Here is a 23,643-nt window from a genome sequence, read left to right on the forward strand (position 1 = left end):
TGAGGTACTTAGTGGCTCTTTGACATGTTTCTTTTGGATTAGGGTCTCCCAGATCCCTAAGCCAAGCATCAGAATACATGGGAGTGAAAGCATGAGCTATAGCAGAGCAAGACAGACTTTGAGAGCACTTAAACCAGTTCAATATGCAGAAGCCTATGGCACTAGATGGGGTGGATCAAAGGGTGCTGAGGGAGCTGTCTGATGCTGTTTCAAAGTCACTCTGTCATCTTCAAACATTGGGAAAGTTCCCTAATGACCAGAAAAAAATCAAGCACTGCACACATCTTCAAAAAGGGGATCCTCAAAGAACTACGAGGTAGTTGGGCTAATGTGGCTAGTACCCTTCCTAGGAAAGTTACAGAGCAAGTCCTCTTGGAAGCAAAGGACAGGAAGGTTATTAAAACAGACAGCATGTGTTTAACCCCAGGCAAATTACTCCATCAGGCTTTCAGCACGATCAACTATAGTATCCTTATACTCAAATTAGTAAGACCTGTACTGTGCATGAAAAATAGACTGAACCATCACGCTCAAATGGGTTGTGGATCATTGTTTCACGTCCAACTGGTGGCATGTTACTATTTGTATCTTTCTGACTAATGATACGCAATGTCTCTGCTAATGATGTGGGCAACGACATGGAATACACCCTCAGCAAGTCTGTGCGTGATGGCCGCTTGGAGAACAGTAGATACATTGAAGGGCAGGGCCGCTGCTTGCAGGGCCCCTGACAGGTGGGAGGGTGGGCAGGCAGGAACCTCATGAAGTTGAACAACGGCGAGTGCAGAGTTCTATATCTGGCACGGAGTAACTCCATGCACCAGGATAGACTGGCCCAAACGCAGCTTTGCAGAAAAAGTCCAGGTGAAACATTTCAGCAGTAAGCTGTTGTGATGAAGGATGCCAGTAGCAGACCGAACTCTGGTACCTCAAGTGTGGCCAGCAGGTTAGAGAAGGTGATTCTCCTCAATGTATTCAGAAGCTGTGAAACCTCATTAGGAACGCAGTGACAAGTTTGGGGCTCGCTGGTCCTGGAATGACACTGACATGCTGCATTCAGTCATCACGAGGGTGGGACAGGGACTCAGAGAGGCCGTGAAAGCTCCATCCATAGGGACGTTCAAAACTCTGCTGCTCAGGGTCCGGAGCAACCCGGCTGAAGGGGTTCCGTGGAGGGCTATCCTACGGGTGCTTCTTCCAGCCCCTCTCAGTTCGTGCTTTGGGCGAGCGAGCAGTCAAAGCTTGAAGGAGCCTCTCTCGCCCTTGTGCGCGGAGGGAAGGAGAGCGGGAGGCAGCACCCTGCGGGGTCGGGCTGCGCATCCCCGCCCGCTCCTCCAGGACGCGGCGGGCGCTCGGGGCGGCGGCGGGGGCGGCGGTGCCTTTAAAGTCCGGGGCGCGGGGCGGGCCCGGCCCGCGGGGGGACCCGCCCGCCCGGAGCATGCGCTGCGCGGGCCGGCGGAGCGGGCGGCACCGCCGCACTCCCCCGGCAGCCGCGGCGGCGGCCACTGAGCCCGGCCCTGGCCACTGAGCCCGGCCACGGCCATTGAGCGCGGCCACGGCGCTGCCGCCGCCGAGCGGGGCCGTGGTGGCGGCGGCGGCCGCGGAACCCTGAGCGCCCGCCGGGCAGCGCGGCTGCGAGCCGCCCCCCAGCCCGGTCTGCACCCAAGGCGGCGAGCGCGGAGCCGCGGCGGCCATGGGCAACGAGGCGAGCCTGGAAGGAGGCGAAGGGATGGGCGCCTTCCCCGAAGGGGCGGCGGCGGCCGGGGATGGCGGCGGCTCCGCGGCCCCCTTGCAGCGCCTGGTCCCGGCCGGGGTGGAGGCGGACCTGAGCCAGCTGAGCGAGGAGGAGAGGAGGCAGATCGCCGCTGTCATGTCAAGGGCGCAGGGGCTGCCCAGAGGGAACCTCGCCGGCGCGGAGCCGCCTCCCATGCAAAGGCATGCACGGAAAAAAATCTCCTTTCTCCTGCTCCTCCCTTCCCCCCTTCTCCGTCTCCTCTCGGTGGGGCGGGGGGCGAGTCGCAATCCGATCCGGGCCCGCCGCACCGGGAGCCGGCGTTCCATGTTGCCGGCGGAGGGAGGGAAGGGGCGGCTGCACGGGCGCGGGCACCAGGACGGAGCCCGCACTCCCCGGCTTTTCCCACTCCAGTGATCCCTAATAATAACGGCGGTCCTTGGCTGGGGGGCTGCTCCCTCTCTCTTCCCTTCCCTCTCACAGATCCGGAGCACCGGCAGTTCTGTGTCTGGGGAGCGGAGAGATGTGCAGACGCCGCTCTGGTTTTCCGTATGCGGGTGTGTGCTTTACGAGGCTGGATGCCCCACAGCTTCCACAGTAGCCAGGGAAGCTCTCCCCAGGGCGGATGGGCTCTGCAAGCGTCTCTGTGTGGAGAGGGATTCTTGTTGAATCTTCCAAGGCTTTTCGGCATAATGCATTTGCTGGCCATTACTCTGCCAATTCGGAACCTCTACAGCTATCATTTGGCCTCATTAAATAGTCATGGATTGAGGAGGTCTGTTTCATCGCGGTTTCCTTTTTTTTTTTTTTTTTTTTTTTTTTATTTTTTTTTTTTTTTGTTGTTGTTTGAAAGGGGAAGAGGCCAAATAACAGTTTAAATTGACTGCCACGGCATCCAGTGTTCTGGATAGTGATGGCTTTACCTCTGCGAGGTTGTGCCTTTGCGAAGGCTGGGGTGATTTCCTTCCACATTCTTTCCCTGCCTCCCGGTGAATTCAGTGCCCGACGAGCAACAAGCCAGCTCCCCGCCCGGCCCGGGGCCGATTCTCCCTCCCCGGGTACCGCCGCTGTCCGCGGTCCTGAATCTCCATCCCTTCCCGGCCCTGTGTCGCTGTCCGCGGTCCTGAACCTCCTCCTGCCCCGGCCCGTCATCCAGGGCCGGCGCCTCCGTTGCTCTCCCGCTCCGGGGCTGGGTGTGTTGTTTGTCTTGGATGCTGAAAGGAGCCTCCTCGACCGACTGTTTCACGGTGTATTGACCTCACCCCACATAAAGGCATGATGAGTTTATATAATATCAGGTTTATATAAGTGAATTCTAGAAGAGGAGAGGCAAGGAGGGTGGGGACTAAATTCGTTCTTGGGCAAACTACTGGAGTCACTGGGATTATACCTGAGATGACAGTCTCCATTTTTTAAGACTGGAAGTGAAATCTTCCTATTTCACGTCTTCCATAATTATTAATCAGGCATTACCACTGTGTGTAAAATACAATTTTCCATTCAATTCAGGACTCTACCCAGATTCTATGGATGTTAATGAGAAAAAGAAATATTCTTTAGTTCTCTGAAACTAAGATCAAAATTCCTTTTTGTATAACAGTCTATGAGCAAAGACACAAGTACTTTGAAACTTTATTTTTTCATGCTAATGTTCCAGTAAAAAGTAAGATTCTTGGAATATTTTAGAATAGGTTAAACTCATTGCAATGTGGATATCTCTGCACTGATAAATGGCTGCTTTCCTATAAACATCTTGTTAGCATATAATCATTCCCGTCTCTATTTAAAGTAAAGGCACTCTAAATTTGTGAATTACAGCCTTTTACCTTATAGTCAAAGTTGACATTTTGAAACTATAGCAGTTCCCATCATAGAATCTTTATGCCTATCACACCGCAATGAAGTTACTAGTTGTCTCTGCTCTTGGTTTGTGGCTTTACTTGCTCCTCTTGTGCACCTCTCTTTCTAAGATCTACCAAGAATGTTAGGAATAATTACCAAGAAGCTGATCCAAACCTATGGAGTAAGACTCTTCTAAGGATTAAGGAGCACCCTCTTCCAGACTAAAACTGGAACTAGCCTGATGAGACTCAGATTCCTTAGCTTCAAGCTTTTTGTTTTAGTGTGACCAAAGAAATCAGATGTGGAAAATGCCTCTCAACTGATGCTCTACAATTGTTCCCAACAGCTTTTTTTTCCTAGCCTGGTTATGCCAGTCCAAATGTAAAGTGACTGAAACAGTGATCAAAAGAGGAATTCTGGCTTCCAGTTCATATAGCTTTGCATTGTGACAGTGTCCTTATTGCAGTGTCTGTTAGGTTTTTTTTCATGTTGCTAACATGGATTTTTCCTTTGTGATTTCCATTGTAACATTAGGGACTAATAATTATTTCCTATTCTAAACGCTTTCATTCTTGCTCCCAAAGTAACCCAAGTCTTAAAGTGTATAAATTCCTCATGACTGATAGTATCCTGAAGAAAAAATTTTTGCGACTACAGACTTTCTAATAGTAAGATATATATGTAGCAGGTAACATAGTTGCATCTGTGCCACCTTAAAATAAATGCTCTATCTTCTAGGACTTCTGTAGGCTTTGAGCTTTTAAGATTTATGAATATTAATATAAGCATTTAGATCTAGAGCACCTAAAGTAAACTGCCTAACTCAAATGTACCTTTTAATTTTATTTTTTTTTTTTGAGCATTTTATTAGCTAGGTTCTGGTTAGATGTTTAGGATCTATGGAAATCTTTCTATCCGATTTCAGTTACCTGTCTTCAGAAAACTCATGGTTGGGAAATTTAGCTGAAACATACACAGTCAGTTTGTAAGCAAGTTCCAGTTGTTCTGGCTTCATCGAATGACTCTGTAACTGTGTCAATGTCCACTTGCTGAGGAATTGTTCCATATCTGAAAGGATTAGATGACCAAATGAGTATATGAGCGTTTAATACAGCTGGTTGGTTGGTTGTGGTTTTTTTGTTGTTGTTGTTGTTTGTTTGTTTTTTTCCCTGCAGTTCATTAAGTTAGTCACAATGGACATCAACAGTAAAAAAAAAATTGCTGCCTTTTTATAGGAAATGCTAAGAGGTCTTGCTGACTGTCACACTTCTAAAGTATGTTTATGGTGTATTTTCCAGGAGTAATATATATTATTTTTAATGTCATCACTCTACTGACTAAAAACCCAACAGTTAGCCATTGGGGCATGAGTAAGTTTATATATATATTTATATATATATAGTCCGTAGATATGAAAAGATCTAACTATCTTGGAGTTGTGTAGTTATTGTGTTTCTCTTTAAAACTATTTATACTGATGAATGGGAAAAAGATGTGACTTTTTAATAGGTTTTTATATTTTGGAATTCAAGAACTAAACCAATAGTCTTTTTGTTAAATCTCACTTACTCCAAAGTAAGCTTTGATTTTGTTGTAATATGTAAATGAGTGGAGATGAGTTCCGTGGAACAAGGCCAAAGTGAGGAGAAACACAGCAGCACAAAGAAAAGCATTGTATGAGGGAGAACTAAATTATTTTGCTTGTTGGGTCTGGTTTGAAGACTTTAATACTATTGTGGGTTTTTCATGACTCAGAAGTTTTGAAAGTTAGAAAATTCTTGTCAAATAAATACAAGATTTATTTTGATGATTCTGATTCTCCAATTCAATTAAAATTTTTCAATATCAGTCTGTAGTTGGTTGTAGAATAGTTGTAGAAAAGAAGACTTCAACTCCCAGGCACCTTAAACTAAACGAAGCAAGTCCTGGCTTTTGACAGAAGTAACATTTCTCAAGAAGCTTGTCTTTTCAAGACTTTTTCTTCCACTAGTTAGCCATACTCTGTCTCCATTGCTTAGAAACATTGTTATGTACAAAGACAGGACAAGTATGGTCTTCAGAATACACCAGCAGCCTTGCAGAGTCACCTGGGTTTATTTCCTAGATTCATGGTTTTAAATGTCATTTCAGATCCTGATATCTGATCAAGTGGAAATTTATGGAGCACATTATTTTGATAAAAATGAAAGCTGGAGAACTCTGTTCCAGTAGGGATCCACACTTACTTTTTCCTGCTAATGTCCAAGTTGAATTTCTAAAATCAGTTTTAGGGGAGGGTTTTTATGTTTTTTTTTTCCCTTGTCACTCTTATCATTGTTGAATGAAGCCTTCCAACAGCTTGAACACTTGCAAAGATGACTGTTGGAAGTGTACCAGCCTGCTGCTAACAGACTAGTTGAAGTGATGTCATGTGGTGAGCAGTGTCTCTTCAGATAAACCTGTAGTGCTAATCTAAATAACAAGAAACAGAACTGCAGGTAGACCTACCTAGTTGCTAATGAGAGTATAAAATTGCTCTTTTAACAAGCAAAAATGTCAAATATTTGAAAGAATTAGATTATCATGAGGCTTTTCCGAACTATCCTTTTTATGAGTAATGAGTTAATCAGTGTTCGCTGACGCCAATGGAAAAACACCTACTCACTTCAGTGGGTTGCACATTGAGGTTGTAAACTTTGAAGTATTGTGGCCAATAATTTTACAAGAGGAGGAAAGGGTAAATGAAGTTAATGAAGGCTGGAAATAGTTTGTCCTTAACAAGGATTTCATGTGGAAATTTTTAATTAACAGAAAAACTCAGGCACATGATTTCGAGAAATCCCGTGTTGTGAGAATCACATGCACAAAAATGTCTACTTGGCTTTGTCCTTTTGTATTACCATTGCTGGGCATGTCATGGAATCTCTAAATATTAATCAGAAAAGATAGTAAACCCATCATGACATTAACAGTGTAAAATACATTTTCCAATGTTGCTGCTATATATAATTCTGGAGACTTCTGAAAAAACTTTTTAAAAAAATTGGGCATTTATTTATTTGTTAGTCAAGGAATACAGTTAAATGTAATGAGCAATTGTTTACTTTGCTCATGAATGCCCAAGAAAAAATGCCATGTCTGGAAAAACAAGATCACAGTTGACTGGTTCTCTCAAAGTGGAAACTGAAAATTTTATATTTGCAACACTTCTGTGACACTGAAGAGAACACCGTATCTTCCAGCAGAAGCTCAGTGATAGCACTGAATAGAATATTTTATTACCTCCCTGAGCATTAGCAGTGAATAAAATATTATTTCCCCCAGCTGCAGCCAAGTATAGCAACAAGTAGAATACTGTACCACATATGAAGACATGGTCTTGATTTTGGTTCCTACATTCTTAGTTTTATTTTCTCCCGTATAAACATGCAGCAAAATATTATTGTAAGGATTTTTCCGAATTCTCTAATGTAATAAGAGATTTTTCTTTTTAATGTTGGGCATTTAATGCTGCAAAAGGTTGGGATGATGCTGAGAGGAAGTTGTACAGTAGTTCTATTTGCAAGGAAAAAAAAGGCTTCAGGGCTAATTCTGTGAACTGACCCCTATTTATCTGATGGAAAATTCTAATCTTTGAGGGGATGGGTGACAAAAAAAATACTTTACAAAGAAGCATGTACTCCTTAACATACATGGATTTTATGAGTTTAAATCCCTGCTGCATATTGAATTGTAAATATATCCAAATTTTGTACAAGTAGCCAGATCACAAGTACACAATGCATTGTGCAATGTTTTTCTTCTATGGCTGTGCTTTGATCTGGTAATTTTCTGACACTTCTGTCCCTTTCAGGCTTCTCTCTCTTCCTGTGTTTGTATCCCAAGGGATAGTGTGGAGAGTTACTCATTTGGATATAGGTATAATAGGAAGTTGTAGCTTTGAGTTCTTCAGATTTCTGAAGAAAAAATTATCTGGTTGAGTGATGTTGTTGTATTAGATTGTTTTCTAAATAATAAATCAATCTGTGACTGAATACTTGTATAAGCTTTCAAGAAACAATAATTATTATTTAAATACTTTTTACATGCACTTGCTATAAGCGTTGGTCTTAGAAACACTGAAGCACCTGAGAAACTTCATAGCATTACCAGAACACTTCCAGGGTCGCTGATACATCTTATTTTATCTCATTTTTCTAGAATTCTGCATTATTTTAATTTTATTACGTTTTCTGTCTGCAGACATCCTGAGCCTGATACAAGCCACCGTCCCAGACAACCAGGTAAGCCTCCAGATCCAGGACCATCAGGTTTAAGTAAAAGCAGAACAGTAGATGTGCTGAAGACAGAACAACGGGCACCTGGACGGAGCCCTTCTACTCTTAGTCTACGGGAATCAAAGTCCAGGACTGATTTTAAAGAAGATCAGAAGCCAAGTATGATGCCCAGTTTTCTCTCAGAAGCCAATCCACTGAGTGCAGTCACTTCAGTTGTGAACAAATTCAATCCTTTTGATTTGATATCAGATTCAGATGCAGCTCATGAAGAAGCCAGTAGGAAACAAAAAGTAACCCCAAAAGAGCAAGGGAAACCCGAGGAGCAGAGGGGCCCCGCGAAACATCCAGCTCAACCACAGTCTCCAAAGCCAGCTGTTCAACAACAAGGACCTGTCAGACCTACCCCCCAGCAAACTGAGTCTTCCAAACCAGTGCCTCAGCAGCAGCCTGGGGAACCAAAGCAAGTTCAGAAACCAGGCCATGGCCACCCAGCAGATGCTAAGCAAGAGCAAGCGAAACAACCGCCCCAGCCACGAGGACCACAGAAATCTCAGCCACAACAGTCAGAACCAACGAAGCCTGTTCAACAACAAACTTCTGCAAAACCTTCACCGGGCCCAACAAAACCCTCCCCACAGCAACCAGACAGCACTAGAATGACGTCCCAAGCACCACCTCCCACAAAACCCCCATCACAGCAGCCAGGAGCTGTAAAACAACCATCTCAACAGCCGTCACGACAAGGAGGTCCTGCAAAGCCATCATCCCAGCAAGCAGGGCCTCCAAAACAGCCTTCTCAGCAACCTGGACCTGAAAAGCCATCTGCTCAGCAAACGGGACCTGCAAAACAGCCACCCCAGCCTGGATCTGGGAAGCCACCTCCACAGCAAACAGGGCCTGTAAAACAAGTGCCACCACAGGCAGGGTCTACAAAACCACCTTCTCAGACTGCAGGGGCCACAAAGCCCCCGGCACAGCAACCAGGACCTACAAAACCACCTGGCCAGCAACCAGGGCCAGACAAACCCCCACAGCAAAAGCCAGCTGGTGGCAGCCAACCCCCTGAGTCCGCCCCAAAGAAAACCTTCTGCCCTCTTTGCACAACCACCGAGCTGCTGCTGCACACTCCAGAAAAGGCCAACTACAACACGTGCACCCAGTGTCACACTGTAGTCTGCAGCCTGTGTGGATTCAATCCTAACCCTCATATCACAGAGGTGAGTAGTTTTTAAACTGATATTCTCTACCAGAGCAAAAAGTTAAGTTTACTTTCGTTATGCTGGAACATCAGATGTGTTACAGTGTATCATCATGTTAACTTAATGAGTTCAGAGAAAAAATTCGTGCTATTCCTGGAAGCTGCTTAAGAGTAAAATGGGATGAAACTGGAGGAAAAGAAAAAAAAAAAGAAGGTAATGGTTCTCTGGTTTTATAGATTTAGAAATGTCTTCTCATTTCTTCATACAAAAAGAGGAGAAACCCCATGTGACTTTTGTCTCATTTTGATTGATTTTAAGCACCTGCTGTCTGTGTTTATAATCTCACCACAATACTCATGCACTAGTATATTTATAATTAAATAAAATTTGCAACTCTAAGAACTAACTAAGCGAAAAAAAAAGTAAAAACCAGTCTTCATAGCTCCAGCATGTGATTTAGAAAAGGATGTGGGGTAGATTTACTGTGTCAGTGTTCATTAGCTGAAAGCCTGAGTCGTAAGTTTTGACTTGATGATACTTGGGTTATTTTGTTCTTGTGGGATGCTAAGAAAGAGATCTCTGTGAACTGTTAACCTAGGTCACCATTCTTGTTGTAATTATATAACATAAAAATGGAATAGAAAGCAATATTAGGACTTCAAATGAATTTATTTTAATCTGATGTTTGTGGTAGCTTGATTTATTGCTTATACATATCCTTTTGCTTGCTCTGCATGGGAATAAGGCTTCATGTGACTATCTGTTCTCTTCTTACTGCTTGAACATCTTCTTGTACATCCTGATACACTAATTTTAAATCTGAAGTGTAATTTGAGTTTGTTTTCAGTACCAACACTTTTACCAATTTATAGAAATTCACACATAGCAGACCTGGCACCAAAGAAAAACTAATGATAAATAGCAAGAAGTGATGTTTGGAAAACTTATTTTTGTCTTGTTTTGCTTTTAGTTTAGCTAATCTGAGATGCTCATAGAAAGAAGTATGGACTGTTACTGCATTTTGAACCCGATAGATAGTATCTGTATGTTTAAAATTGAATCAAAGAATTGCTGAGGCAGGAAAGGTCCTCTGGTATCATGTAGTTCAACCTTCTGCTCAAAGCAGTGTCACCTAAAGCAAGTTTAGCCAGTTTTGAATATCTTCAAGGATGGAGACTTGACAGCCTCTCTGGGCAACTTGTTTACTCAATACCACAATGATTTAAGAACACTGCTAGCATTTGGGTTTCTTTCCAGTGCACATGTTTATTTGTGGGTACCGGTAACAAACAACAGACTTTTTGTATCCAGCAAGTATAATGTTTATTGATTTGTTGTTAGAATTGCAAATTTAAGCCTGAAAGACTAATTACAGTAACCACTGGTAGCACATGTCTTGGTTTAGGAGGGTACTGTTGTGTTTGAATTTACGAAATCAAGGATTGAGATAGCTGGCATTAAAGCCTGGACTGGAAAAGGAGTGACTTGAACAGCCATGTCATTCTAGACTGTTTCTGGTATAAAAAAGATATATTTATATATAACAGACAAGAAATGTGATGCATTGATGTTAAAGAGGAACTTTTGTAATAAAACTTTACCTTCAAGTTCTGACAGAATGTTTTTAGACCAAAATTTCTTACATTTATTTGTGAGTGCTGAGTTGTTCATTTCTGTAGTGTGCTCCTGGAGCACCTTGGAGCCCCAGGTTTGTCTTCCTTTAAAAGCTTCAGATTTCCCATGGAAATGGTCAGCAATTTTGGTATGTTCAAATGAAATGGATTTTGAGAGAGAGTTTACGTAAGATTTCCAAATGTTTGAAAATTCTGTGAATAACTACTAGTTTTTGAAGTGGGTACTCTGTAAGTGTGAAATTCAGAACTTTTAGACAATAAATACAGCTGCATTTAAGACTAACTGATTACATACATATGTAAAAGTAGATTTGAATTTCATATTACGCATTGAAATAAACACAGGATATGCATTTATTTCATGATGAAATCATTTCAGTAAATGAAGGTATTGGACATCTAATTTATTCAGCTATTAGTTCCAATCTCCAAACTCCCACTCAGGTTTTTCTCATTTGCTCAGCTTTGCACCACCAGCTGTCTTGCTGAAACTTCATTGTGGGTGTCCTGCTCCAGTCTGTGACAAAAATCACATCTGACTTTATTACTGAATATTGCTATCAAAGTAATAAAACCTACTTTGGCACATACAAAAAATTTACTTATTTCAGCTGCCATGGTTCCCACTTGAGTTATTATCAAACTTCCCTTCCAGTTTCTCTTTTCTTTCAGTATTTAGATTATTAACCAAAGTTTCTGAGTCCTTCTTTACACTAGTTTACACATTTCTTCCTGTCTATCAGGAAAATCATGGTTTGACTCGGCTGTCAGTTTTCTCTATTATAGTGCAAGCTTTTTCTTTTGGCTTCTCGTATTTTAAGTTCTCATAAAGTGTTATTGACCAGAAATCTCTGTTTTACCCATGCACTTACTGACTTTAGTCTCATACTTTGACTTTCCCTGCTGTTCTTTTTGCCAGGTTTCATGATTCTGGAATCCTGTGTTGTGCCTTTCCCATATTCTTTGTAGGCACTATTTTTATTGCTTGTGTTAAACACACTTCTGATTGGGAAGCAATAATTTCAAGTTGGATGCTGGGAGTGAAAGGCATTTATTTAGAAAAGAATTTATATGACTTTTGTTCTCTAAAATTTTCCCCCATACAGTTGCTTGAATTGCCTTCTTAAGATATTCTTCTTACAAGTTTCTTACATGGTAGGGCAGTCTCTAAAACTAATAGGGTTAATCACCTTTCCAATACAGATCTTTCTAAATTTCTATATTCTGTATTTCTAGCTGATTCTGGAAAGAATACAGCAGGTTTTACAAACCCGCTTAGGAAGTATATTGCATGCCTTGTAAAACCATTATAAAAAGTGCAGATTTAAAAAAAAAAGAATTCTATTCATTTAAACCTCTATTTAAAATGCAGTAGTACAGTCACTCTGTTTTAAGTCACTAGAGAGAACTGTGTAACCAAGAGCAGAAAGTGATACCTGTATTGCCACAAGGTCAGACCCCTTGAACTATTTCTCTGAACCTTCTGAACTTGCAGTCCTCTTGGGGAGGAAAAAATAGTTGATATCTTGGTTTTATACAACTGTCTAGAGAGAAAACACACCATACATAATGTGTTCAGTAACATATGTCTCTCTAATCTGTCTAGGTAGTCACACTCCACTCATCACCATGGCACATGACTGCCTAGCAACAGTTGCATAAAGTAATGGAAAAAATTATATAGACAGGTTTGATTACTAGTACTCTATTCCATTTTCCTTTCATATACATCAGAACCTTGTAACAGATGTGTATTTTATTATGTAGTGATTAATTTTTCTCCTTTTTTACCATTTTGTTTTCCCAAACCCACTCCTATGAGGCATTAGCAACAGAAAACAGCACTTCCCAAAACAGAGTCAACACCCTAGAACATATGAATTAGGAGTAGGCTTCCTCAAATTGAGCAAAGACAACTTGAGGAACTACCCTATTTGTTAAACACTTATGTATAGTTTTTTGATAAAGCAGGGCAAAAAGGATGAACTGCTGTAGTTAAATCTAAGTGATATGCCCAATACTGGAGTAAATTTTTATTCTGTGTGAACTAGCTATTGGAAGATACATACAACACAGACTGAGCAAAGGTTTAAAGTGTAATAATAATGTCATTACATTCTTTATGATGGGCTTCTGTAAAGTTGGTGATCAAGTAGAGTGTTAGAGCTGTTAATACTGGAAACTTGGCTGTATGTGGGCTGTGGATGCCTGTCTCCTAGGTAGTTTTTGAGAAAGGATTATGCTACTTGAACTTTATCTGCATTAGTCCATATTTTGCATTAGTCCATTTTTCATCCATTGTTTCAGTGTTCTTTTAGGAGACCATTTAAAATTAGTCTCATTTTATACTTAGATACTTCCTGAAAATTGCACATTCAGATAATGTGAAACCGTGTATATTGATGTAAGATTTGCTCACTTGCCAAAAGCTCTTCTGGATGGAGGCAAAGTGAATTCTAAAAAATATTTTATTATTTCTGACTATTTTTCAAACAATGTATCCACATCAAAGTTGACATAATCCTAATGGAAAAAAGAGGAGGGATAAAAAAACCCAAACAGTTGACTCTCTTGGAGTGTATAGTTCCTGATCAAGGAAAATTTGACTGGATTTGCACATTTATTTTTCAATTCAATGTGAAAGGGATTTGTTTTAATCCAATCTGAAATATTATATTTTTGTGAGTTTTGTAATTTTTGGTGTGGGAGGGGATGTCTATTTTTTTAACATTTTTGGTAGAACTAGAAATTTTCCGTATCAATTGCTCTATACACTACAGCCCTGGGTTGGTTTTTTTTTGCTTTCTTTCTGCCTCTGTTTTTATTTACTATCATATCACAACCTTTGATTTAAGAATATAATTTTTTTGGTTCAAATCTTTATAATGAATGTTGGTATTTGTATTTGTTTTTAATAATGTCCTGCATCTCCAAGTATCTTAAACAGTAGTAAATAACTTGGGCATGAAGTATTATCGGTAACTAAAGTGAATTTACAGTCAGAAATGTATTAATTTTCTTCAGTTCTTATCATTATTATTAGCTTGTACACGGAGAACAATATATAATAATTGAAAATAAGAAAGATGACTAATTCTTGTGGTGAATCCAGATAAGTCTTGCTTATACTTACAAAAAATTAATAGAAATGACATTATAACATCTTTTTTGATTACATGACAGTAAAGGAAGCTCTTGATTGAATGAAATATTCCCTGTGGTTTGTAGTCCAGACCCTGCTGTGTTGTAGTAGTGCATAAGAACTAGAATGCAACATGGTCTGGATATGACATATAAATAAGAATAAAACTTCCATCACTGTGGGTAGTGACATGCCACAAAGTCTTAAGCTTTTTAATACCAGGAAAAAAACTTTGAAACTGTACACTCTATGTAAACTTAGACTTGGGAAGGGTTATTCAGGGTTATAGTAATGAAAAACAAAGTAGAAAAAAAATTAAGGACCTGAATCTGATTATCAGCTCTTATAATCTTCATAAGTTGTGTAGAAATGAGTTTAAAAAGCCCCCAAAAAACCCAAGTCTTCTTTAACTTTCTAAAAGTATTAATTTAGATATCAAATCTTACAGTGCTGAAGTAAAGCTAGATGTGTTTTGTAAAAGAGGATGGACTTTAGACTGGGTTCAAACAGAACAGAGAGCAGACAAACCTTTTTTAGTTGTCGTTTAAAAATGATCAAAGTTTGAAATATTTCTGTGTGAAATATTTTCTTTGGTACAAAGAGTTCTTGGGGTGTTCCAGTTTTACTAACACTGCAATTTCTGTGCAAATGGGGATCATTCACAATTTTTGTGATGAAATGAAGTTAGTATAGTTCCTATAGTTCTGCCTCTAGCCAAACTACCACACAGGCATTTGGGAAAATTGTAAAGATCCTCAAATAGAAGGGTTATGGAAATACAGGGTACTTTTTCTCTCTGTGGAATATCCTTAAGCAAACTCCCACATTGTTTCTGTCTTAGAGGAAGACTATGTGCCTACATTTCTGCTTTACATTAAGGATTAGATGTGGTAATAGCAATGATGCCCTGTGTTTGGGTTTTTTTTTGAGGGGGGGGTGTTGTTTGTGGTTTTTTAATTTTTATTTTTTTTTTATTTTCCCTTTTATGAAAGGGGCAGATAGAAAGAGGCAAACCCCCTCTGCACGGGGAATAATTTCTCAATATTTTCGTTGGACAATATTCTACAATATGTTGGAGTGTTTTCTCATTAGTCCAGGAAACTGTCCTGTCCAGTTTTTAACACGAGTAAATAATAAATTAATCTGCATAGCTAAAGATGTCAACTGCAGTCAGCCATCTGCGCCAGTATTGCTGTTGCTTGGCAACTGTAATTTACTACTATGTGAGGCCATGTGATGTGGAGATGCTGTTTGCTGGGTAGTCACTGGGCAGGCAGCGTGGCCCAGCCCTGCTCCGACCAGACAGCTTAATCCCTTCTCAAATCCCAGCAATATTCACTCGGATGTGCTCTGTGTGGAACAGATGAACTTTGTTAACCTTTTCCTTGCTGCTCTCTTCATTTGCACTTAGATTTTTTTTGTTAAACATTCACATGTTGCTGGTATATTAAGTCGTGATGAAGTTAATGAAAGCAATGAGCATTTGTTGCAGTGCTGCATGATGCAGAGCATCGAGCTGTCTTTAAAGGGCTTTTCCCTTGTCCTGTATGTGGGGCAGCTTAATCACACCCTTGGCTATAAAAACTGACTTTCAGATATTCTGAGATACTGACATTCAAAAAAATAATAATAAAAAAAAGTCAAAATATTATGTTCACTATTCTGCTTTATGATTCTAATTATGTAAGCTATAAAATAATAGTTCCCTAAATATTTATAGTTCATATGCAAACTATAGCTGTTTGTATTGGTAGTTTAAGGAGAGTAGTGGAATATGTTTTAAAGTTGTGCTAACTGCAGAACACAATTCATCCGGTAGTGTTTAGTAGGTTTAGAATAGCTAAGTAACATTTAAGAATAGTTTTTAATATGCTTATTCTAAAAGTTTGCTCCAGCTTTGGTTCAGCACCAAGCTACAGTGCTTATAACTATTGCTGTGGTTTGTGAAATGGATACCCCAGAGACCATGCTGCTGACTAGAACCGAGTCTCATGTTTGGGAGCATCTTAAGTCAGTGTTCCCTGATAAACTCATCTGATATCTGAAAGGAAGGTAAATATGTATTTTGTAGCAATGGTCTATTTGTCTCAAATGAGGATCAATTTCATACTGTGTACAGTAATTAAATGTTTGTTTCGGTGTAATTACTTTGAATAGCTGAGATCTTATTTGTGAAAAGCTGGTGTGGAAGGAAAACTTTGTCTCCAGTATTGCCCAGGCCTGTTTAGAAGACCTTTTTCTGTTGTATGTTGACATACTAATTAAGTTTGTTTTGTGATAGTTCTTCTTTTTTGTTCATGACAGGATTTTCTGATGTAGTTTCTTGTTTCTTAGAGTATTCTACCACTCTGCACAAAGCTGCATAAAATCCTGTGCTTGAGCACTTTATTTTTTTATGTTTCTCTTAGCATCTTGGCAAAAATGTCTACTAAAAGCCAAATCTGGTTTCCTCACTCCTCCCTGAAATTGTCAGGAACCAAATAAGCTTCTGTGTTTTCAGACTAGAAACTGATTTTTTCGATAAAGCTTTGAAGCTGAGCAATGTCAGCAAAGTCCATTTAAATATCTGTGGCAATCTAAAGGCTTTATAAATCTTTACATTTCTGTGGTGATGTAAAGGGTTGTTAATATTTTATGCATATCTTTAAGTTCCTTTTTATAGCACCAAATGACTGGTCTAAATGAGAATGAGACCCATTGCCTTAGAGTGTGTCTCTGATCTGCAAAAGGACTGTTAAAATGGCTTATGAGAGTTACATTCATGTTGTGTGCCAGTAATTTTTGTATGAAATATGCTCCATCTGCAAGCCAAAATTTATTTCTTATGTACATCTGGAATCTTAGAATCAAGATGGATTCTCTTCCTCCCCTACATCATCTGCAGGAATAGAAATGGAGCATATCAGTCGATGCACTTGCTTTGATGGGTTTCTTCAGTTAGAACAAATCTGAACCCTTTTGAAGAAAGGAATAGGCACTGAATGGCTTTCAGTTGTGTTGGCTTTGTTTGGGATAGGGAGAAGAATGGAATTGTAGCTCATATTTGTTATTGGTGTCAACTATTAGTTTACCTTTCTTTGTGCATTCATAATCTATGGAATATGGTGCTATAATTTTTCTTCAAATAATTCTCCATTGATGTTGTTACTTAAATACTGAGTAAATTCATTTGGTGCTCCCAACTGCAGTCGCAGAACTGCTGCCCAGGAACACCTTTAAGGCTAGAGAAACATTTGTTTTTTTGTTATCTACAGCAGCATTTTTTTTAGTTATCTACAGCAGCAATAATGAGTAAAAGCATCTTATTTAACAGAAGTCTACTCCTGTTAAAACTTGCAGAAAATCTCTGTAATTGCAGGTGAGTCTTTGCTAGAAAACTGTATCATGTAGCACACTTTATTTTGAACTCCTGCAGTTCCAATCACAGGCCTATAGTTTGTGCAGTTTTGTATTTTTTTAAAGATGATGTGTGTAATCCGTAATGACTTGAGGGTTTTGGCACTTAATTCCTCCCACTAAAATGCATGGGAGGAATTTTATGTTTAAACCAGAAAGATTTAAAAAATAATACAATGAAGTAAAACTTCCTACATTTTCCATTTTGAAGTTCAGCTGTAGGAGTAGCAAATTCATTTTGGTTTTAAAGGCTTCAGTTTCATACCAAGGATGCACCTATATGTGTATGTATATATATATATATATATATATACATACACATACATATAGGAAAAAATAGTGGCTGAGGGTTAAGGTTTAGACTTCAATTAGGTAGCAGCATCAGACTGCACCAGCTACATGTTGAAGACAAGCCTAAATGCTTATAAGTGAAATTGGAATCTGGATACCTTAAACATAAGGATCATTCAAACATTTGGTAGCCCCACCCAACCCTACAGGTACTTCATTTGAGGCCTTACAGGTGCTGTAATGACTTAAATTTAGATTTCCTGGAAGCTGACCTAGAGCAGGTAGGCACCTCTTACTGCCATGGTTTCACATCAACAAGAAGAAAGAACAGTGAATCGTGATGGAAACTGCATTGTTCAAATATCTGTAGAAGTTCTGTGGATTGGAGAAAAAGCCATTCCTTGCTTAGGCCCATTAAAAAGCTCCTCACAGGATCCTGTCTTTCTTCACTGTTGAAGGGAGCTCACTTCCCTAATATAAGAAATCTTTGCCACAGCCAGACAACTGTCACAGCCTGATCTTTGATTACACTTAAATGTTCTAGAAAACCCTTAAGAATTCATCCAGAAATGGTATTAGTATGTATCTAATTAAATTAAACTACTAATATCTGAAATTGAGTAGGGGAATTGATCACTAATCAAACAAAATGGGAGTTAAGTTAATTTAATCCTTGCTCAGGTCCTCTGTGCAGGTCTGAACTTAATTCCTTTCATAATTCAAGGTAGAACTTAAACATGTGTTCCAGTTTTGTTTCAGTTGTTTTCACTTTTTAACAGTCACTTGCTATATGGGTTTTGTGAGTAGATGAGAAAATTGTTTAAACAATCTAAAAAAATTACACTGAAAATGGAAGATAAAGCAGCCTTATTACTAATGGTGACTTGATTACTATGAACTTACAGCTGGGGCAAAAATTTGTCATCTCTTTGTGAAGCTTTTAGTAATAGTGAGCTTATATTCCAGAGTGTGTGTATATACCATGTTTATCAGAATAATTGAAATTGTTTTAGGGAGCTGCATCTAACTGTTCTCTTTAAATTTTTGCTGCTGGAAAAATAAAAGACTGGCAAAGCACACCCAAATAATGAATTCATTGCCTCAATCCATGACATCAGAGTTCCTTCCTTCCAGTGAACTCTGATATTACACAGACATAACCTTTCTTTGCATGTAGTACCTCCAGATTTGTCCTATGATGTATGGTGGAGATTTCATAGTATCACAGAATGGTTTATTTTATAGGAGACCTCTAAAATCATCGAGACCTGACTGAGAAACAGCATCCAGAAATCTTCACCCTTAAGTGAAAAGAGACCTATGTTCTGTGTTCTCCTAATTGCAGTTCCCTCTGTTGCTGTGGTGCCTGCAAATGCTGTAGCTGGTACCCTATGTTTCACACACTGACTAAAGAATAGGAGAATGGCATTTTTGCTCTCTATAATGTTTCTGCTGGTGATGGAAAATGTGGAAAATAGCACATGACCACATGTTGGTTTAGCCAGTTTGATCCTTCCTCAGACTGTGAAGCTGGTTTTTTCTCTGATTAGAAAATATGGTTTCCCTCTCATGTAATACTGCTTAGGAAGGAGAAAAAATGTTTTGAAGTTGAGAGATACCATAATCGAGGAGAAACATGGGTAAATACATTATTTGTCTTATTCCTTCTCCTCTGCGTGAAGAGAGGGGCCCATTGCACGAGGCACAGTACAGTAGAAAAATTACCCTAGTAACTACTTCTAATAACAAAGGTGTTTTGGGAAGCCTAATTAAGGCTCTTGAAACACCATCAGAACTTAGGCAAAGCTTGTCACTGATTCCAGATGAAGACTTGCCTCTGAAATTGGTGGTAAAGCATAAATCTATGTAATACATGGTGCCCATTAACATACCTCTGTGCCTAATTCATTGGGTACATATTACTGCCAGTACCTGTGCTCTGTAATTTAAACCATTATGTAAAGCATAAGCTGTTCATAAGCTGACCTCAATAGATGTATGCTTAAAGATAATTATGCATTTTCTGTGTTTTAATTCTGATTATTGTTTTCTCTCAGCACGCTTGATGTGTTAAACTATTTTAGCAGTATTTGCCATTATTCTGGGAAATCATTGCTGTAAATGAATCACTGCTAGGTCCTATGAAATTCCAATGCATTTTTTTCATTCTGCTGAGTTTTTATTCTCCAGTATTCATATGTGTGTAAACTGAATGTGAAGGCATTAGAATCATGGGATCAGTGATAGTTTGACTCACTGGAATGTGGAGGAGAATGAAAATAATCAGTTGGGCATGTTAACTGCAAACTTTATTAGTGATAATATTTCTCCCTTTTCACACAGAAGTCTGAAAAACTGCAAGAAGGCATACGTTGGAGTAGCCTTTTATTGTATTAATTTTATTAACTTTGTCTTATCCTAATTATAATACCTTTATTTTTTTTTTCAGATTAGTGAATGGCTCTGTTTAAACTGCCAGATGCAAAGAGCATTAGGGGGTGACCTAGCACCAGGTCATGGTCCCGGGCCACAGCCACCTCCACCCAAACAGAAGACACCCATTCCACCTTCAACAGCTAAACCATCCCCCCAGCCACAGCCAGTTCAAAAGAAAGATGTTTCTCCCAAACCTGATCCTTCACAGACAGCAGAATCTAAAAAAACCCTGCCACAGAAAAAGCAACCGTCCTTGCCTGGGTCTCCCCCTGTAAAACCGAAACAACCCCACCCAGAGCCCACTGAGACATCCCAGAAAATAGATGCTACTCCAAAGTCTGATCAGGTCAAGCCAACGCAGGCTGAGGATAAGCAAAAACAACCCAGTGTAGAGAAGCCTGTGGCAGACACTGTGCCTACTTCTGCAGCACCAGGGCAGAAACAGGACTTGGCAGGTCCCAAACCGCCACCAACTCAACAGAAAGTGACAGATTCCCCAAAGCCAGAGCCTGCCAAGCCGTCGCAGGACACACATGCAGCTGGGGATAAGCCAGATTCCAAACCTGTTCCACAGGTGTCTCGGCAGAAGTCAGACCCCAAGCTTGCGTCTCAGCCTGCGACTATACCAGATGCTAAAACTCAAAAGCCTGTTGAACCAACACAAACAAAAGATGACCCTAAAAAATTACCAACAAAACCAGCCCCAAAGCCTGATAGCAAACCAGCTCCCAAGGGCCCACAAGCAGGGGCAGGACCCAAGCCAGTGCCAGCACAGCAGCCACCTCAGAAAACTCCGGAGCAATCAAGGCGTTTCAGCCTTAATCTGGGAGGCATCACTGATGCCCCTAAGCCTCAGCCTACAACACCACAAGAAACAGTTACTGGGAAACTCTTTGGATTTGGAGCTTCAATCTTCAGCCAGGCCTCAAATTTAATTTCCACAGCGGGTCAGCCAGGGTCTCAGACATCAGCTCCACCTGCACCTGCTCCTGCGACAAAACAGCCCCAGCCTCCACCTCAGCCTCCAGCCCCTCAGGCAGCCCCCAAAGAGGCTGGTCAGGCTCAGCCTCTTCCAAAAGCTGTTCCTGCAAAAAAAGAAGCCAAGCCTCTTACAACCGAGAAACCGGAGCCATCAAAAGCGGATAGTGCTTTAACAACTAAAGGATCTGATTTAGAGAAGAAACCTGGTTTGGCAAAAGATAGCAAGCCTCAGGCTACTGAAGCTAAAAAACCTCCTGGGCTGTCGGAACCAGAGAAAGCCAGCCAGCCTGAAGTATCTTGTCCCCTTTGTAAAACTGGACTAAATATTGGTTCTAAGGATCCTCCCAACTTTAATACCTGCACAGAATGCAAGAAAGTTGTGTGCAATCTCTGTGGATTTAACCCGATGCCGCACATAGCTGAGGTAAGGCAATGGAGTCTGTATTTACCCTGTATTCTTACCTGCAGGCTCCCTGTGCTGTGGAGACCAGCCTGTAGCTGACTTTTAACTGTTGAATTGTCAAGAAAAATTGGAGCATTTCATCATCAGAGGGCTTTTAAAATTAAGTATCTATGTTGTATGAAATTTGGTCAGTTTTTGGATAGCACTTCCAATGAATTTTCGGCATATTAAGGGAGTGTAGTATAGGTGGTTGCTAGAGTGTTGAGACATAAGCAGATATGGTTATGAGCTCTTTAGAAAGTAGTGCTACTATGACACAGCAAACTACTGTACTTTCAATCTCTTATGGGATAAAGTTCTTTTTCATATGCTTCAGTGTTGTCTGGTAATGTGTGCTTCTCTAACCAGTGCCTCTGATACACAGAATTACTGAATGAAGGAATATGTTAATGCTTAACTATTGCCCTTCTCTCCTGCTTAATATATTCCTAAATTTATTCCATTAATCTCATTCTGGCTCTGGACTCTTTGCATATGCTGATATACTCATTAAGAAGATTGAAGTTTGAGTGATACCTGTGTGGTAGAATACGTAATTTTTTGGTGCAACAATGCAAGGTTCACAAAGTTACTTCATCATTTAGCAGTGTGAGTTGGAAAGTGCTTTTTCCATGATTGGCCGAGAAAGCAACTTATGTTTCAGAGAATTGCACAACTTATTGTCAACAGTTTCTTCACATTCTATATTTTTATCCTCTTCCTTTCCCCTTGTAATTTTTTTTTGAGAAGGGGATTGAAAACTTTATACTACCTTAATGGAGAGGTGGAAGCATATATTACTTGCCCTATCAATTTGGCAAATTTAATTCAACAGAAGCAAACCACCTAAAAATACTTGTGGGTAATTTAAATGTGTAAGTTGGTCTGTGCAGCACATGAAGACAGTAGCTGTCAATGTTCTGTCTTTGAAATCTGAATGAATAAATGAAAAATTACTCCCAGGGTTAAAGATTACAGCATCTCTGACTAAAGGTGAGAAAAAATGTTGGAAGAAATATCAGGTTGCGGGGAAAATATTGCTTATGTTGTTTGCCTATGCCCTTTTTTGTGGATTATTTCCTTGAATATACTATCATCTGAAAGTCCTTTGTCCTGCTATAATAAGCAGATTTTATCAAATATATGAATATGTTGTCTAATGGCTTTGTGGTCATTTAGGTCAGAAGGAAAGGTCTGAAAACACAGGAAGATTGATCAGTGACTGAAAGTCAGGATTCAATTGATTTTTAATGTTTATGCACTGAACACCATCAAACACACCCTGTGTGTCCAGCTGTGTGCATACAAACAAACACACACACACTTAATGTGTTTAGTGTGTTTAAATGTGAAAAATGCGTATGACTTTCCTCAGAGGCATTCTGGTGTGCATACACTGAGTACCATGGAAATGAGATGTGTCAGTTCTGGTGAAACACTGTGCTCAAATGACAGCTATGAAAGTTCCAATGCATGACTTGACTTCTTCAGAGTTGACTTAGGTGTGATGGTGTGACACTGCTTTGTGGTGTGCAGTCATGTTCCCTGGATTTCTTCTGTTTAAGATGAGAAGGCTGATGCTCTGTTTCTTTTTTTCCATCACTGTTACTGTTAGAAAATTTTCTCGTTTCCACTCTTTGTGATATGCAGAGCTTGAAATACGATTGATTTTCTTTAGTCTGACTTCCTTACCCTTTTCTTTTTCTCTTCTTTGTTTCTGCTTGCATTTTCTTCTTCCTTGTACTACACAGTTCCACCTCTGTCCCCATTTTCTGTCTTGCCTTTTTTTTTTCCAATCAGTTTTGCTAAAAAATGGCAGCCTACTTTTCCTTTACAACAGGAGGTGGTTAGTTTAACTGAACACTTCCCAACTTTCCTTTTCATAAAGATTGGAGACAGAAGAGGGAGCTCATCCTCTCCTCTCCCAAATGAGCTGTGTAAATAATGTTTACCCTCAGATAGCAATTCTGTCCCTGGATGCCCTGGATACCTCTTACTTGACAGAAACATGATGACAAGCCAGTAGTTTATGCTCACTTGCATACTCCTTTCCTCCACCAAATTCTTCTATCTGTTGAGTACAGTCTTGGAGGTTTTATTTACTTGTCTCTATTTCTTTGGGGGTTAGGAAGGAGAAATAGAAAGGCTTTTAAAAATTGGTCTTACTGGTGGTTTTCTACCTAATTCTTTTATTCCTATATGTTGCATTCAAAGAAAAAAATATAATTCCAGAAGCTACATGCCCTCTTGACCCCAGAAGGGATTTTGGATGAACAAACATAATGGATATAT

At 40.0% G+C, this 23,643-nt stretch overlaps 1 protein-coding gene across 8 annotated transcripts in view; it reads left to right on the forward strand.

Moving 5' to 3' along the window:
• Positions 1 to 1,496: 1,496 nt before the first annotated feature.
• Positions 1,497 to 23,643, forward strand: part of PCLO (piccolo presynaptic cytomatrix protein) — a 351,079-nt gene continuing 328,932 nt past the window's right edge. For 7 of the 8 annotated variants that reach the window (XM_051795271.1, XM_051795275.1, XM_051795277.1 and 4 more), the window contains exons 1-3: positions 1,499 to 1,935; positions 7,796 to 9,047; positions 19,942 to 21,333. In XM_051795271.1, coding sequence (XP_051651231.1) covers positions 1,694 to 1,935; positions 7,796 to 9,047; positions 19,942 to 21,333 — 2,886 coding nt within the window. In that variant the 5' untranslated portion in view covers positions 1,499 to 1,693. Of the gene's footprint in view, positions 1,936 to 7,795; positions 9,048 to 19,941; positions 21,334 to 23,643 lie in introns of all 8 variants that reach the window. The other variant, XM_051795279.1, reaches the window with a different exon arrangement.

The sequence above is a fragment of the Manacus candei genome, unplaced genomic scaffold (genome assembly GCF_025592945.1).
Source record: "Manacus candei isolate 608988 ecotype Guabito, Panama unplaced genomic scaffold, ASM2559294v1 h1tg000042l, whole genome shotgun sequence".
Taxonomy (NCBI): domain Eukaryota; kingdom Metazoa; phylum Chordata; class Aves; order Passeriformes; family Pipridae; genus Manacus; species Manacus candei.